Source organism: Callospermophilus lateralis, chromosome 12, assembly GCF_048772815.1.
Source record: "Callospermophilus lateralis isolate mCalLat2 chromosome 12, mCalLat2.hap1, whole genome shotgun sequence".
Taxonomy (NCBI): domain Eukaryota; kingdom Metazoa; phylum Chordata; class Mammalia; order Rodentia; family Sciuridae; genus Callospermophilus; species Callospermophilus lateralis.
Window position 1 is genome coordinate 81,328,466 of NC_135316.1, and position 18,038 is coordinate 81,346,503.

The window sequence follows — 18,038 nt, forward strand, 5'->3', positions numbered from 1 at the left end:
AGGACACATAACTGAGCCAAAATTACATGCATTGCATTTAGCCCTGTGCAAATAAGATAGAGAATGAACTCAGGAAAACTAAGCCTAAAGTGACGGGTGGAGGTGTGTGGACATGTTTATATCATTTTATATTTCATTGATACTTTCACTGATAGTAAATCCAGCCCTTTTAACATGATTTTTGCTACAGCAGAAAATCCCATTTCTAGCAGATTGCCGTGGCCTTTCACCGTGGGGTATCTGGTTGTTTGCCCGTGCTTGTCATCTGTTGTCTGACATGGCAGCAATGTGCCGTTTTTCTCCTAGCTAGTTCATGGACTGGGATGACATCTTATCCTACAGTTCCTGTCTTCCCACACTGGAGAATTCTCATTTCTCTTTCCAGAATTAATTTGTTTCTTTCTAACTTGGATTGTATTCATTTTGTACGAGTTCACATCTTGGGCCTCGCTGTATGAAACTTCAGAGCCTAAATACCAGATTGCTCCAAAAGTGTTAGTATTCAGCTCCTGCTGAACAAGGACATATGGCATGTGCCCTCTCTCCCCAGAGGTATCATGAAAGATTCTTTTAATATTTTCCAGAGGTCCAAGAAAATAAAAGCAAGCTAAGAATGTTGTGAATGGCACACATTGCTTGCGGGAGTGTTCTGCCATATTTCTAGGGATGAATATGTATTAATAAGGGCAAGTATGTTCTTCCACTGTTAATAATATGCTGTCACAGGCATGATTTTTCTACAACAATGGACACAATAACGGGGTCACATTGGTCTTTTCTTCTGTGGTCCTGTGCCAGTGAATCCTTTGGTAATGCTCTGCTGCTAGGTCCAGTGAGATTTCTGCTTGTGCCCCAGGAATAATTTTCCAAGTGGCCTCAGTGGCTCCTCAGACATGACAAAGGAAGTTAGTGGACTGGGAGTTCAGCTAGGAAAAACATGCTCTATTTTGAAGCTGCTTTGTTGGGCATTTTGAGTCCATTGAGATAAGTCACAGCAAAAGTACTCATAGAAGTCAGACCATGAATAAAGGACTTGCTAGGAAATGCCCTTCATTTCTAAATGCCCTGGATTTGTGTGGACTAATTACCATGCATATCAAGAGTAAGAGTAATACAGTCTTGAGCAAAGATGGTGTCCCAGGTGGCTCTCTGCCCACCTCCACTGCTTGCATTTTTAGTTGACTTTAATATACATATATCTACATATGTGTGTGTGTGTGTGTATTTAGTTGTAGGTGGATATAATACCTTTATTTTTTTAAAGTAGTGCTGAGGATTGAACCCAGTGCCTCATGCATGCTCAAGGCGAGTACTCTACCATTGAGCCACAACCCCAGCCCTTTAGTGTTTTTTTTTTTTTTTTTAATGAGCTGCATTAAAATCCTTAGTGTTGATGCTTCCGGCTCTCCCTGCTCCATCCATAAACCTAAAGAATTGCACAATAAAACTGATAGTTCTAGAGATGAACATTAGCTGACTGTAACCCACTGGAACAAGCACCCACTTAGAAAAACTACAGAATTTTCAAGAACTACAAGAACTGTGCACCCAGAGTCAGGAGGCATGTCCTTCGGAACAGGGACTGGGAGGACAAGTCAGATGAAGATGCTTAGACATCTCTGGACCAGCAGTTTAGTTTTCTTCCTTCTTTCCTGCCTGAGTATGCTCTGGCACCTGATAACTGTGAGGCTCTTGGTCAACTTTGAAAATGAAAATTCTCTTCCAGAGATGGGATGCTTGGTTCTCTGCTACTGGTAGTCACCTCCTTGCAGAGGAGATGGAGCTCTATGAGGACAAACTTGGTGAACAATTTGTTGACCCATCCTACTGGGGGTGAGATGGTATCTTCCAATCACTCTAGTAACTGCCACCACCTTCTGGAGTTTCCACAAATCCACCAACAAGTGCAGAGCTCTTGGGAGTTCAGGACCTGCTGGGCATTTCTGGGCTACAGAGAGACAAAGCACAGCCTGTGTCCTTGGAAACTTAGCCATGTGCAAAGTATTGCTGCGAAATTAAATCAATGCTATGGTAGAGGAGCACTTGGGAAGCTGTGTTTTCTTTGACACATAAGCTTTTCAACATTTTTCAAAACACAGCGAATAACAAGGAAAACCGCATTTGTCTAGAGTACCGCAGGATAGCCAATCCCCTTTTGACAAACATTCTGCTACCCTCCCTAGGTGAGGAGGAAATGGGAGGAAGAATTGCTATGCTGAACAAGACGACTTTCTTCCAACTGTTTGGAGCATGCACATAAAAAGCTAGCGTCCATTCAAAATTTGGAAATTTGCAAAATTCGGGAATTTCCTTCCAGTAGTGCAGGTTCTAACCATGGGTCACTCTTACTGGGAAGATGACCTTACAAACTGACAAAGAGAAAGACAAAAATTGCTGCTGCTACTGCCTTTGTTGTGACAGAGGGGGTTCTGTGAGATGTCAAGAATAGAATTTCAGGAACAAACAAGCAAATGTCCTATATTGTCACCAGCAAGCCAGGTAGTTAGTGTTCTTTTCCATCCATCCAACAGTAGACACTTAGGACAAGGAGCAAATCTCTCATCTCTGAATCCCCTGTAGATCCATGCTAGTTGCTGAACAATTGCACAGGCTCAGCAGTCCTCAGAGGTCAGGGTCTGAAGGGAAGCAAAGACATTATTTAAGGTTTTCTTTCCTGCCAAGTGCTTTCACTTAAAGGGAGCACTTATGTTTCTGTTCTTATGGTTTACATTAAGTCCGAACACCTGTTTTAAGGCTCATTTTGCAGACAAGCTACTTTCCTATAAACATGTACTTCTGGGAACTAAGGATTTTATTATATGACTTTGTAGTTCTATCCTCAATGATTCAAGAGAGAAAAGTTGCAATATTGATTTTGGTGGTCCTCCATGGGACTCATTCTCTGATATAAAACTTAGGTAAATTGAATAGAATGTTTAATCCTAATACAAAAGGTGTTGGTAGGAAAGCCACAGGTCCTTTTTCCTTGTAAGCCCTGGGGCCACCTAGCCCGTAGACTCTCTCATTTTCCCTGGAGATATAGGCTCAGGACAGAGACTGCTGGCTTAGCCTCCTGAGAGCCAATCCACCCACCTGCTCACTGGGGATACTGCTCCTTGCCTATATGGCTATAAAGGAAAATTCAGCCTTCCCAGATCCCACACCAGCCCTTGGCCCAGAGTACTTTAACATTTAAAGGAAATGAGGATCAAATGGCAAACATGGCAATTACAAAGCTAAGTGTCTCTCTCACACACACACACACACACACACACACACTTCTTACCAGCTTTTCCTTTTTAGTCCTGCAAAACTCCATGCTGGCTGTTTGGCCCTGCCTGGGATTGCTGGTGGGGATAGAAGCAGAGTATCCAAGTCTAGATTCCTCTGTTATCAAATGAAACTTGTTAAACCAGAGAGGAAATTGCTTATGGATTCTAATCTTGGGTTTACTCTATCATTAATTTGTGTGTGTGTGTGTGTGTGTGTGTGTGTGTGTGTGTGAGAGAGAGAGAGAGAGAGAGAGAGAGAGAGAGAGAGAGAGAGAGATATCAAGAAAATCAGCATCTAGAAACCTTTAGGCTTCTATTTTTTCTCTTAAGAAACTCTCAAACTCCTTCGAAGCCTCATAAAAAGAGACTGCTGAAAAGGATCCTGTGGTCCTATAAGACCTAGGTCTTCCACAGAATGAGGAAGCCCTGGATAGCTGAATAATTTCACTTACACATTTCTGTTTGCTAGCACACTTATAATTTCTAATGTTAGCTATTGTGTTTTACCTCTTTCTGAAGTTCTTCTTCACATTCACCCCATGACCTTGCTGATGGTCTGGGGTCTATGGAGGAGATGTCCAGTATCCAGGGCCCTGTACTCAGCTGAGGCCTGGTTCACACCTTCCTCTATCATGGCCTCTCTGCTCAACCATGGCAGATTCATTGTTGAAAAATCCACATGGCAACGTGGGAGAGACATCCTTGACCTTCTAAATCCAATCCTTGTGGAATTAAGGCAGTGTGTATTCCCCCTGAACACCCACATCTCTGCAGGAGTACCACCCTCAAGCAAAGGGTTTTACTCCTTCCCATCTGAACCCCAAAGCCTCTAGTGGAGAGAAAGGGCCTCAAAGTAATTATTCTGGTTTTATTCACCAGATACAATCATAACAATTTAATATCTATTGAGTGTTTCCTGCAAGCTAGCACTATTCAAGGGCCTGCTAATGCAGTAGGAGAAGCATTTTGGCAGGTAATAGACATGAATAGTTTCTAAAATGCCCTTGAAAACCATTTTTTAATACCTGGCCTCTTAAATTTGTCTGTAGGAAAAAAATCACTTTCTTGCTCTAAGCACGTAACTAGGAAATCACACTTAATTCACCATACCAAAGATTGTAAAACCCTATTTTACGATTTTGTTCTTCATCAACCTCGTTCTCCTTGCATACATTTTGATCCGTATAATTGCCTTTTATCTGTAGGTAAAAAAGGTAAGCTTAGTTTTGCACCAGAAATGAAAGCAGAGTGCTTTTGAAGTCGTGGTTTATTTGACAGTTAAGCATGCACTTTGTCCTTTGACAATAGCCGTGTCCTTAGGTTCTCCACCGTGGCACCTTAGAAATGTGGACACACTAGGAACCTAGTCAAAGGTGGTACTATGACTAAACTCTCCCTCCACACCCATCACCGAGGAGGGGCAGTGTTGGTTAGGCTTTAGGAGAAGCAGAGACTCCAAGAACTGAGAATCCTAATTTTATGCTCTGGGAAAGTGAGGTAATTGTAATTGTCACTTCCATTTTCTTGCAATGAAATGAGACAGGGGTCCCAGGAAGCTCTAGGAATAATTGTACCCTTTTCTATACAACCTTGAGCATATCATCCCTGAGTTCTCCAGCAGAACTCTCACATAAGCCCTGTCCCCGAACTGAGGTCTAAAGAGACCGATCTACTTCTTGGGAGGCTTCAGAACCCTTGGCCTTGAGCACCATTCAGAAAACTGTCACCAGCCACCGTCACAGATAGAAAACTTCAAGAGAGACTGTGGCAAGGAGGAGGACAGGAACTCATTGTCACTTCCAAAAGAACAGAGGAGACATTCAGTAGGAGTGTAACATGGCAATAGCAGTGGTCATGTTGTAGTACAAGCACAGCCACATAAAGAGCTCGAGCATATTTTTTGTCCTTAGAATTGGTCAATCCATGAACATTTACAAATTTCTTGATTAAAAAAAAAAAGAAGAAGAAAGGAGAGCCTTTCACAACATATGTACACCATGATGCAAGGTTTATGGGGTAAGAAATTAATCCCATGATTCAATTGATTGGAAATTGTTTTATTAAAAAGAAACTTTCTCTTTGCAGGTCGACTGCTAGGGAGTATGCTCTGAAAATTATCAAGAAGAGCAAGTGTCGAGGCAAAGTATGTCTAAAGTTTATCATTGTGAAATACAGTGTTTGGGCAGAAAGACATGAAAGTTGGCTCCCAAATAAGTGAAGCTTACCCTTAGAGTTGCATTCTGGTGGAATAGAATGTTAAATACTTATTTGAATATAGCTTTTAAATATTCCTGAATAAAGGTTGGTAGGAATGATTGGAACTTCTTCTTCTCCTTATCTTCATTTGCTTTACTTTCTTCCCTTCCTTTTGTGATCTAAGTTTCATCCCATCCTTTTGTATAAAATTATAGATGTCATTATAGGCTCTGAATTTAATCACCTAGAGACCTTCAACGTCTTTTGGCAATTCTACGCTATAGGAATATCATTTTATTTTACCAAAATACACCTCCCTTGATCCTCAAATAGTATCGTTGTGCTCTTTTGAGTTAGCTTCTCACATGTTTTATGTCTGATGATTAAGATTACTTTTCCCTTGGACAGGAACACATGATCCAGAATGAGGTGTCTATTTTAAGAAGAGTGAAGCATCCCAATATAGTCCTTCTGATTGAGGAGATGGACGTGCCGACTGAGCTTTATCTTGTCATGGAATTAGTAAAGGTGGGTGTTTTGGAAAACAAGCTTCTAATTGAGACATCATACTTTACTACACTGTAGAGTTCTTTTTTTACTTTCTTTCACCAGTATCCAGTCTTCTATTTCTGTGCATTGGTACAGTGACTATTAATGGAGACTGGAGATAGCTCAGTGGTAGAGTGCTTGCCTAGCTATGTACACACCCCTGGCTTCTATCCCCAGAACCACACACACACAAAAATTAAATGTAAAAAGGCATTTAATAAACTTACTCACTACTTATAAGAAAATGTTCAAGCTGTTACTTATAAATAAAAATGCTCATTCTTCCTAATGAAAGTAAGTTTTTATCATTCAGTGTTGTTTTATTAATCCGATATGTTGCCCTTTTAAACTCAGTGATTATTTTATAGGTAAAGCCCACTTTCTTTTTCTACTTGAAATTATGACTTGTTTCTGAGGGGTGAGACTTTGTTTTTAGTAATGTGAGATTATGGTTATGTTTGAGGCTGACAAAATTATTGTCATGTTTGAGACTGAAGATGTCAAAACATGACAACAGTTTTGTGGTAAAAGTGTTAAAACGTCATCCCAACAAAGAAAGGTTGATTTTACTTATTCAGATATTCCCATTGGTACTTTATTATCAAATCATCTTTTTACCAACCTTGAAAATTATACTTCCTGCAGCACTGAGAATAGTATTTTTACTATGACATTACTCTTTAGAAGAAGAGCTTTGAACCATTCCTATTGCCCCTCTGTGTGCTGTTAGAAATTGATTAGCCCCCTGTTGTTATTGATTAGTTCCCTGTTGTTAGTTGATTTTTGGAGAGCTGAAATTAAATTAAATTTGGAGATGAGAAATAAAGGAGGCAAAGACTCAAGTGTTCAGAACACATTTTGTGGTAGATCTTAGTCTGATTATGTGCTGGTCAGTTGACCACAGTAAGGTCTTTATTGCACTTAACCGCTCTTGTGAATTCTTTCTGCATAATCAACATATCCTAACAGGCCACGGAGGGATCAACATATCCCAACAGGCCACAGAGGGTCTCTAGTCCAGCACGGGATTGCTCAACCATGCCACTAAATTATACCTTTAGATTTAGTCTGACCCAGCACAGCCTTGATGCTAAGTCCGGAAGCTTCCTGGAAAGTGGAGACTAACCCCAGCCTTGCCTCGAAAGACTCCCATAACATCTTCCTGAGAAATCTGGGTAGGGCCATCCTTTCAAGCCCTAAGGGTTTATGGTGTGCCAAGAAGTACCTGAATCTGTAGAATAAATCAGGCCCATATTCTGGGAAACAGTGAAGTAGCAGTTATTAAGAGTGAAATTCCATAATTATTAGGAAGAGGACTTTAGATGTCTGCCCTCCAAAGTGGTTCACATGCAAACTGCTTTTGTGTACAGAGAAGAGAAGTTCTTGTGGCACTGCCATGGGCCTCAGAGAGCCATCGGAGTGAGAATGGCAAAGGGGAAAGGAAAGAACATTCCAGAAAGGGGCCCTAAAGAGGACAGGCTTGGAGTTCAGTGAACTTGGTTTGTTTTGACAACCAGGAAAGAAATGTCCTACCTGGTACATAAGGTAACTGTCCTAAGAAATGGCAGGTGAAGAAAGGAAACAAACTGGAATGTAGGTTGGAGTCAGAACACAGAAAGCCTTTCTTTCAGGCTTTGGGCAAGGAGCAGTGATTTTTGATGAGAAATAACAAAAAATAGTGTGATATAGTGTGAGGGAAGGTGACCATGGATATGCAGGATGCTTTGGATAAGGAGCTTATGGAAGGAAGCAGTGTGGTGGAGAGGCCACAGCCCAGTCCAGAGGCAACACAGCAAATGACTCCTTCACTTTGAATCATTAGAGGTACTGTGGCCCAGAAGGATGTGCATGAGAAATGATTTTTAAAGAAAGGATGAGTGAGATTTGTTGAGAGCTTTGTCTTTGTTGAGGATAAAGACAAAAAGCAATGACAGGATGCCTGGAGCCTAGATGGTCAAGACAATCATGGAGTCTTTGCAAGGGGCCACATGCAGCCACATATGTCCTACCTGTGACTCCACAGGTGCCAATCACATGGACCACTGTGAATGTCCTGCCTCTTCAGAGACCACCTGCAAACTGTGTGGCTACCTTTCTTTTGAGAGAAACAGAAAGTGCGGAGAGAAAACATTAATATTAGGGGAAAAAAAACAACAACAAACTTCTATGCCTCGTTTGAGAACCACTGTTGAAGGGACAATGAGAAAAGTTTCCAGAGTGGAGATTATACAAGGGAACAGGGAGTCCAAGCCCAATAGTGAGATCTGAGAATCATCAGCCTACAAAGGCTATATTTTGCTTTTGCTATTTTAAAAAGAAAAATTAAGTCCCTTGCCACATTAAATAACAGATGAATGCAACCGAGTCCTGTGCTCAGCTGTTCTGGTGCATTGTACGCGCGAATGATGCAAACATTTTTACTAAATCAGATCCAAATTCCCTGAAAGGGTTTCAAACAAATGGAACTTAAATTGAAGTATCACTGTTTTGCCAAGTAGCGATAAATTAGCAAGGAACAAGGGAAATAAAAGTTCAGATGAATAATAGTCCTAGAAAACTTGCTTGGAAATTTCTCCACCCTCCCTCCCCTTTCTCTCTCATCTTTGGAATGATGAGTTCTGGTCCTCCTTCCTATTCTTTACAAAGAAACACACTATTGGAAAAGAAAACATTTCTCCCAATCCAAGGCAGCTAAGTCTACAGAGTCAAGGGGCGGGGGGAGAATGTCACAAGGCAGCAGAACGTTTTGTTAAGTGTGCAGTTTGCAGTTTTTCTCATTGGGGGAGGTTTAGGATTATGAATCTGCTCTTCAGCTGGCAGTTGGTGTGAGGCAGGTAGCACGTGTCACCAGGATATTCACATGTCACAAGGCCACCGCCTGGGGACCCAGCTTCATCTCCTCCTCCTTGGTGGGGGCTGTGCAAATAGTCGCGTGTCTGTCAGAGTCCTCCCCCACGCCTGTCTTGAGTTCTGGAGGAAATGTTGCCATCTTTCATTATGAGAGAAAAATCACCGTAAAGCCCTTTGAGACGCAAGTGGCAGGGAAAGCCCTTATGAACCTAAAGCCCTGCATCCATTCTTCATCTTCTTTATGGTATGTCAGTCTCCTCTGCAGGCAGTCCCATCAGCCCATCTGTTAATGGGCTGCTCCACCTGCTGTTCTCTTCTCAGGGCGGAGACCTTTTTGATGCCATTACTTCCACTAACAAATATACCGAGCGAGATGCCAGTGGGATGCTGTACAACCTGGCCAGCGCCATCAAATACCTGCATAGCCTGAACATCGTGCACCGAGACATCAAGCCAGAGAACCTACTGGTAAGAGGAATGCCATCTGCAGGGCACCCTGAGTTCACAGTCCCTGTGGGTGAATAGAATGTTTTCCCCCTTTTTCTTTTGAAAAATTTTACCTTGAAGGCTCATTTCTAGCTAGCCTCAGTTTCTCACGTAAAACCTTCCTTTTAAATGGATCTACAGAGGTAATGTGCCACTAAGAGAGTTCCACTTGTTAGTATTTATTTGCTAAGATAAATAAGAGCCCACAGAAAGTCTGCAGCTGTAGTTAATATCTTGGGCCAAGATAAGATGGTGACCAGAAGCATTGTCACATATATTTTTTATCTCTAGTACTTTTAGGTAAGAAATTTTTTCCTGGCCAAAAAAAGAGGCCTTTTAGATTTTCTTTTAGTCTGCTAGCTTTACATTTTAAGGATTTGATCTTAAAACTAAGAGAACTACATCACAAGGGCTTTAAAGACCAACCCCTCAACATAAAAGACAAGCATAAAGAAAACTGATTTAATATAACAAGGGACATTTCCCCCTTTTCCCGCTATTTGGTTTGCTTTTCATAGATTCCATATCTCTAGTGAAACATTGAGAGTTCTCCAGGTCAGAAAACAAGGGTCCTTTTTTGGCCTAGTTATTAAGGGGACAGTCGAGAAAAAGTAGGGAGGCAAAGACCAGGCAGGAAGAGCTATCATTGGGTAATATGGAAATAGAAAAAGAAAATTACTTTTTTCAGAAAGTTAGTTATTTACATGCACTTTTTATACATTATATGTGATATAGGTACATATATCCTCATCACAAAGTTTTTTGTTTTTTGTTTTTTTTTTTACTTTCATCACTCATCCTTGAGTACCACGTATATCCACGATTCCTGTTAGTTTGCCCATCTTTTCAGAAACCCGGGAATTGTGGATTCTCTTTGTGAAGCAGTGCTTCTCCAAGGGTGGTCCAAAGACTCCCTGCATCTGAATTATTCCCAGATGCCTGTTTAAAATGCAAATTTCTTGGCCTCTATAAACCTCTGCCAAATCAGAAATTGGTGTCTGGTGACAGTGTGCAGAAATCCTCACTGCTTCCAGCTCCCCGAGGTGACCTGAAGCACACTCAAGTTTAAAATTAGATGAGCAACTCAAGTTGCACTGCACAACCAAAACCTAGTAAGATCTGCTGCAATGAGAACCCCTTATGTGCTCAGCCTTGTGCCAAGGACTTTACCATCAGTATCTTGTTTTATCCTCACAGCCACCATGTGGAGTAAATTAAACTGTCCCATTTCACAGGTAAGGGAACTGGGTGCCTAAGAAGCTAAATGACCCTCCCAAGGTAATAACAGCCCATAAGTAGAAGAGCCAAGATCTCAACCTAGTTCTGACCTACTCCAAAACCACTAGACTGCAGTAAGCTATGAGTGAGGAGTTGGAGGGGGGTTAATTGAGTGCTCTTAATGGGCCAGGTACTTTGCCAGAGACCAAGAGAGACAGGCTCCTCCATGAAGTTGACATTCAAGCAGAAAAGATAGGCATTCAAGAAATAAATATGCACATAATTAGTTTTTAGCAATTATGTTGGTAATCTTGCAGCTCCTGGCTAATGAAGGCAGCTGAGGAGGTCAGATCACAGAGCTCTGACTTAATTGTACCTCAAATTCCACATCTCCGCAGCAGCCTAAACATTCTCTTCTGCATAGTTGCTTTCATGAACTGCATCTATTTCCCCTCATCTGCATTCCTGATTCCTGTGTCCTGAATTATGTAGGATTGTCTCGTGGGAACAGACTTACAAGTGGGTCTTTGTTGAATAATTTCTCTAAGCTCCAAAACATCAGTGATTGAAAAATTAAGGTTTCATTTCCCTTCCCCTCTTTTCTTTGCAGTTCAATTTGGGGCACCCATTGTTTACTTGCTCATCCCCAGAGCATGATCTATTTCTGTAAATGCCTTAAATGATTACATAGCAGTATACTTTTACTAAAATTAAAATTTGCCGGCTGCTTTTGAACTGTGCTCATTGGAACATAGTTTAAATTACCCAAAAAGAAAAAAAAAAAAAAACCTCTCTACACCCCCTTCCTTTTCCTTTCTCTGCTAATTTAAGAATCTATAACATATAGAGAAACTACTGGAGTCATTCATAATATAGGTTTAAGTATCTATAATATCTGCATGAAAAACTAAGAGATGCTATTCTCCATTAGCGTGATTTCTTACTATGAGAAACAGGGGTTGGTGAATTTGCAGGGATAAATCTAATAGAGGATAAAATAGAACAGAATATGCTTTGAGAAATTAGAATGACATCACTAATTGCACATGAGATCTCTATTAATTGCAAATTCTATCAAACTGCCTGGGGAAATGTGCAAAAGCCATCATGAGAGGCATACTTTTACACACTCAGGATTTATAGTCTGATGGGTAGAAGTTCAAGACCAAGTGCTTTACTCTTCCATGAGCAAGTCTCATGACCTTGAACAAGTTGCTTAACTCCTTTGAACCTCCTTTAAGTTGATTTTATGAAGACAAAGAGAATTATAACTGTTAGTTCCCTTCAGGTTTATTATCCATTTCCTTGCAACAAAATTAAATAATCCCTAAAAATAAAACTGCTTCACCATAACATTGTAAATAGTAAAAATCATTTTTCATCTTTTTTTTGGCATTGCTTTAAAAATTTTACTATTTACCCATGCAAGAATTTGCTCCCTCATGTCAAAAAGTCGAGATACGGACTATTTTTGCTGTGATAAACTTAATGAAAATACTCTGAATTTATGTGTTTACTTTAGGGAAACTTACCAAATAAGTAAAAAGACATCGCTGCACATTTTGCTTTACTGTTTCATTATGAAACCTCAAAAATCCTTCTAAACTGTTAGACTGCTAACAAAATATTTGCTAATTAAGTGGTTGATTAATATTTGTTATAACTTCCAAAATGTTATTTTAAATGTCTAATTTAGCTTTATGTAGTATAATTGAGTATACAAAACTTTTAGCATTTTTAAATTCTCATGGCATAATATAAAATTCATCTTTAAAGGTCAATATTGATTATATCAATGATTTTTAACCCTTAAGTATTTGGTGAGGTCAAAGTATGTTAATGGGAAAATATCATCTGACTTACAGTGATGTTTCCAGCTATGATTTAGGTGAAAACTGGAAACTGGCCCAATACAAACACCTTTGATAAAGTTATTGCTTTATTTTTTTTTTTGTATCACTGCTAAATTTGTTCCTCCATGTTAATCATGCCAATGATTTTTGTCGTTCCTGTTGCTTTACTTGTCGTCAAGCCTGTTAGCCTGTTACTTAGTGATCATATGCATGAGTGATAGGTGAATGACAGAGTGAATGCGATGGGCATGTGAGTGAATGAGTGATGATACTTGCTCACAGAGGAGAGGATGGAGCTGACATGCCAAGTCCAAGACATTTCCCAGCTCATTTGTTACTTGGAGTAGTCACAGCCTTAGGGACAGTGGTTTCCACCACTACACTTATGTATAAGATCACTCTGCTTATTCACAGGATCGCTGTGTGTGTGTGTGTGTGTGTGTGTGTGTGTGTGTGTGTGTGCGCGCGCGCGCACGCACCATGATAGTTTAGGACTGAAGGAACTTGTTTTACAAACAACCCTAACTAGTATTTAATGCCTTCAGTTCAAAGGAGTCACCACTAGATGGCACACTTGCACCCTTAGCAGCAAATATCCTCAATAGCACCTAGTGTTTCTTCCAGGGAACTGGGCAGGTCTTTTAAAAATGTATACACAAATATCTCCTTAGGAAATTCAGTCTTTACTGCAAAAGTATAACTTCTATCACTATTTTTCATTAGATTGAAGATGTAAATATAGTCATTGTCTTCAAACATAAAAAAATTTATATTTAAAACCTTTTCCCTCCCAAACTCTGCTGTAATCTCCAGAAGAAGGCAGTTTCTCAGAGACTCTGTCTCTCTTGGTTAGAAATGTTCTGTTAGAAGCTGTCTGATGAGCGTTTGTGCCTGCTCCTACCTGCCCCCCAAGCAACATGTACAGCTCATCATTCTTATTTCATTCAATGGATGATATCTAGCCACAAATTCTTCCTGTTAACCCCAAGGAATGATCACAGTTTATCTTGTAATTCTTCTTTAACTCTTCTTAATATCCTTTCATGATGACAACCAAGCTCACGAGATAATGGATTTCTGCCTTAAACCCAAGACTCTTGTCCCCAAATCAATCCATTTCATTGTAGAATAGCTAGCATTGGTAGACAAAGTGAGTGCCTTACATGCAGAATATCTAGAGGTCATGAACAAAAACACACCTGGGTAGATTTGTCCTCAGCACCTTATACAGTTGTCCCTAAAGATCCATAGGGGATTGGTTCCAGGACTCCCTGTGGATAGCCCCAAATCTGTGAGGCTCAAGTCCCTTATATAAAATGGCATAATATTTACATAGAACCTACATACATTCTTTTGTATATTTTAAATCATCTCCAAATCACTTATAATACTTCATACAAAGTAGATGCTATATAAATAGTTGTTATACTGCATTGTTTAGGGAACAGTGATGAGGAAAACTTTTTACATGTTCAGTACAGGTAGTTATTTTTCTCAAATGTTTTTGATCTGCATATTCAGACTCAGATATGGAAGACAAATTATAGTGTGCACGTGGGCAACCAGAGTGTGTTGATTATGGATTGGTGATTACCCAGAGAAAGAGACAGCAGTCTTCCACGATTATATCTCTAGCCCTGCCCTAATCAACATTGACTCTGTCTTGAATGAAGATGTATTATACCAAATAATGACAGAACTGAGATCCAAGGATACCTTTGGCTTTATAAAGGTTCAAAATCAGTAAGGTGAAATTTCATGAGAAATAAACAGATCTCTATGAACTCGCTGGTTCTAGCATAGTTGTTTTATTGATAATTACAAAAAAGGAATAATGGGAAAACTTGGCCTGGTTGCAGGTCAGAAGGGCCATGTGTCAACTCTAGTTCAGTGTGAGTCTCAGGGGGACACGGCTGCTAGGACTATTAATGTGCCCTTAGAGTTCTCTCACTGAGTGTCCATCAAGAGAGTCTTCTGACTGCTCACTCCACACTACCTGACATATTATAACAGGGACCTGAATTCACCCAGACAAGGGATGGGCTTCATCAGATATCTGAAAAGTTGTCAAGTAGAAGTCAAGAGAAATTTTGGGGGGCTGTATGTATATATTGACAGCACTGAGTAAAGAAAAGAGAAGAGATTAATGGGCAAAATATTTAGGGCTAATATGAAGAAAACCTTTCTAACCATTATACCTGTTTGAAAATTAAATGGCCTTTCTCAAATAGACATTGTAGATGTCTAAGCAGAAACTAAAGGATCCCTCTTTTGTGGGTGCCTAGAAAATATACTTCTGCTTTCTGAATGTGGATGAAGGTTAAGGGAAAACAGAAGCCAAACATTTTCCTGAAACATTATGTAGTTTGAAACAACAGTGTGCCAGTTTCTAAACTAAGCATTGACTGAGGGCCCTTGTTCTTCGAGGACCTTCTTCAAGATAACTGCTTCCCAGTCATTGGATATGTATCGATGGAGGAATAACTCAATAAAACCTTTCTGAAAGGCAACTTGGTAATAGACAGTCAAAGCTTAAACAATATACCTGAACCCTGTGACCCAATAATTCCACTTCTAGAAACATAACCAAGAGAAAATTAGCTATGTACATAGGAATGTGCCTCTGTGTGTGTGTGTGTGTGTGTGTGTGTGTGTAGGGATGTTCATCTCAGTGTTTTTTAGAATAGGGGGAAAAACAGTATATATTGAAACAACTTGCCTCAGGGTACTGAGGAGTTAAACAGTAACATGATGGTGTGGCAGGAAGACATTCTGGTTAGAATCACAGAATCTGCTATATCCGACTTTAAGTTCTGGCTCTGTTACTTACTAGCTGTGTAACATTGGGCATGTTACTTAATGTCGCTGAACCTCCATTTTCTTACCTTAAAAATTTCACTAACAGTATTTCCAATTAATACGATTATTGTAGGGATCAAAGGGTACAATGCACACATTATCCTCATCACTGTGGCTGGCACATCCCCTGTGCTCAATAAATGGTGGTGGTAGTAGTTATAGTGGGGATTATTATTATTATAGTGTTTCCATATAATGGAATCTCCAGCAGCCACCGAAAATAATTCTACATGTTTATACTTACTCACTTGGGAAAACATTCAGGATGTATTATCCAGTGGGAAAAAGAAGAGCAAGAAAGAAAGGGAAAGAAAGCTCTGAAAGTCCACAAGACACAATGTTAATGGTTATTTCTGAGTGTGGAGATTATAGGTGAGTTGGGTTCCTCTTCCTCCACAGTGACCTGACTTTTCTAAGTTTTCCACAATGGCATATTAGATATCAATCATGTGACAAAAAACATAATAAAATCTTTAGATGATTCTGAGTTCCCACAGTTTTGGCAAAATCCTAGGATACAATTCCCAACAGGATCTGGAGTGTGATGTTTATGTATCTCACTGCAGCTGCTTAGAACTCCTTTTTGATGGTTTCATGACTATTTTAAATTGAGGATGAGAATCAGGTTTCTTGGAGTTTCCGTTCTCCATCTTCCCAGCTATCTCCAGTAGAAAACCTAAGAGAAGCAATTTTATCTCTCTCTTTAACGTTGTTTCCCTTCTCCTCCTTTATGCAACTTTTATTGCTTTATTATTTTATTTAACTTGGATTTCATAAATATTTGCATGTGGATATGATTTTTTTTTAATTGCAGTGTATTTTTTTCCACAAGTTCTAATTCAAAAATGTGCGACCGTAAGTGCATTTTGCAAAATAACTCCCAGTTTAAATGTTGTTATGCTTTGCTTCTTAAAGATTTAAGTTTAATCCTTTTTCCTTAGAAAGCATCACAAAGGACATGCACTGTGGCTGGAGGAAAATCAATGTCTTTTTAAAGGGATACCGTATATGTTAAAAAGTAAATTGACCTTTTTCATGGCTTTGTCAATTTCATGCCACTTTTGTCCAATTCTATTTGGTGAAATAATTTTTAGTACCTATTGAGCTCCTCTGTGAAAACTATTTCAGTGGTTACTAATGATTCATTAGCCAACATTTCAACAGGGCTATCCTTGAATTTGTAGCAACATTAAGAATTGTGTTTGTTCCAACACATCTGTTATACTAGTCAGCTTTTAGTCTCAATTATGGGAATCTCAGAAACCATTTGACTGGGTTTAGGTTATCTGTGAATTTTCATAATATTTTATGGCCACCGGCTGCATTTTTATGGCTATGTATTAAATGTTTTATTTTTTTCAAATAACTTTTCCAAATGGTCTCAGTTTCCCATCCAAGGGAAGTCAGGCATATGCCCAAACATCTACTGTTCAGCAAGTTATCACGGGTGCAAAACCCCCCCAAAACAGAAAAGATGCAAAATAAAATCCTTTTTTTTTAAAAGAGAAATACCAGTATGCTCAAAATCCACACACCTGACCTCTCACTTTAGCTCTTCTTGGGTAACATGACTTCAGCTTTTAATTGGAACCTTTTTCATAATTGTTGCCATTTAACACACTTAGTCTGTCAAATCATGGGATATCTTTATAGCCATATAATAAACCCTAGAGAACAACTTCTCTGACTATAGCCATCTGCAATGATCACAAGAGTAGCTTACAAAATACTGACAGTCTTTATGGTAATAGGATACATATGGCAGCCCACAATTATGTGTAGCTGCATTCAATTAGTGTTGTACAATTACACAGTTTTATTGCTTAGTTAAAACAGTGAAAGCACTACATACTGGGTAATTTGCACTAATCCTCATCTCTTTAATAGTCCCTCAGTGTTTAAGATGTGGGGGAACATCTATAGTATTTAAAGGACCTGGGCTGAACATTGTATCTCATGTTGTGAGATCTCCTTGACTGACAATTGTTGTACTCCCACTTCATGTGTGGGTCATGTTTTATAGAGGCTTTAAAACACAGTTATAGTAAGAAGTTCCTCTGACACCAGAACCCCACTTGCTGAATCAGGTTGTCCAAGTCTATACTTGCAGCCTGCTAATGTCCTTTCTGAAAGATGGTCAAGATGAGCAGGCATACTGAGGAACAGAATGACTCTGAGAGTACAGTAAGCCAAGGACTCAGCCTTTAAGATAGGAACTGGTGAGAAGCTTTTCTGATTTCTAACTTTCAATTAAAAACTTGATTCAAAGTGAATTTACAGCCGCCATTTGGGAAAATACTTTATAGAGATGGTTTTGCAAGGATGTGTGTGCGCACACACGCATGCTTGTGCACCAGTATGTGCATGCACTCTTGAAACAGATGTTTTGAGCAATCTATGATGTATAACAAAGTTTTAATGGTATTTGCAAATGGCCTCTCTCATGCCCCTCTGAAACTGGCTCAGGAAGAGATGAGGGTGAACAGAGCTCAGGTTGCAGCAGACACTCATGGTGAGGGCTAGGGTGAGAGAACTCATTATGCCACTTCAGAAAGGGACTCTCCAATTGGAGGAGAAGAAACACTGGAATAAATTCTTCTCCATCATTCTCCCAAAGTGTTGACAGAGAAAGCCCCAAAGTAACCTTGTTTCCTGCCCTGCCTGACAATAAGTTAAACAGAATTCTAAAACCAGAGGACTGGACATTTATTCACCTGCAAAAATATTTTGTTGACACATTTCTAATGTACTTCAG

General features: G+C 39.6%; 1 protein-coding gene across 1 annotated transcript in view; it reads left to right on the forward strand.

The window, feature by feature from the left end:
- Positions 1-18,038, forward strand: part of Dclk1 (doublecortin like kinase 1) — a 325,307-nt gene that overhangs the window by 270,935 nt on the left and 36,334 nt on the right. Inside the window, exons 9-11 of the mRNA XM_076871894.1 lie at positions 5,358-5,415; positions 5,877-5,996; positions 9,189-9,335. Of these exons, the coding sequence (XP_076728009.1) occupies positions 5,358-5,415; positions 5,877-5,996; positions 9,189-9,335 (325 nt within the window). The remainder of the gene's footprint in view (positions 1-5,357; positions 5,416-5,876; positions 5,997-9,188; positions 9,336-18,038) is intronic.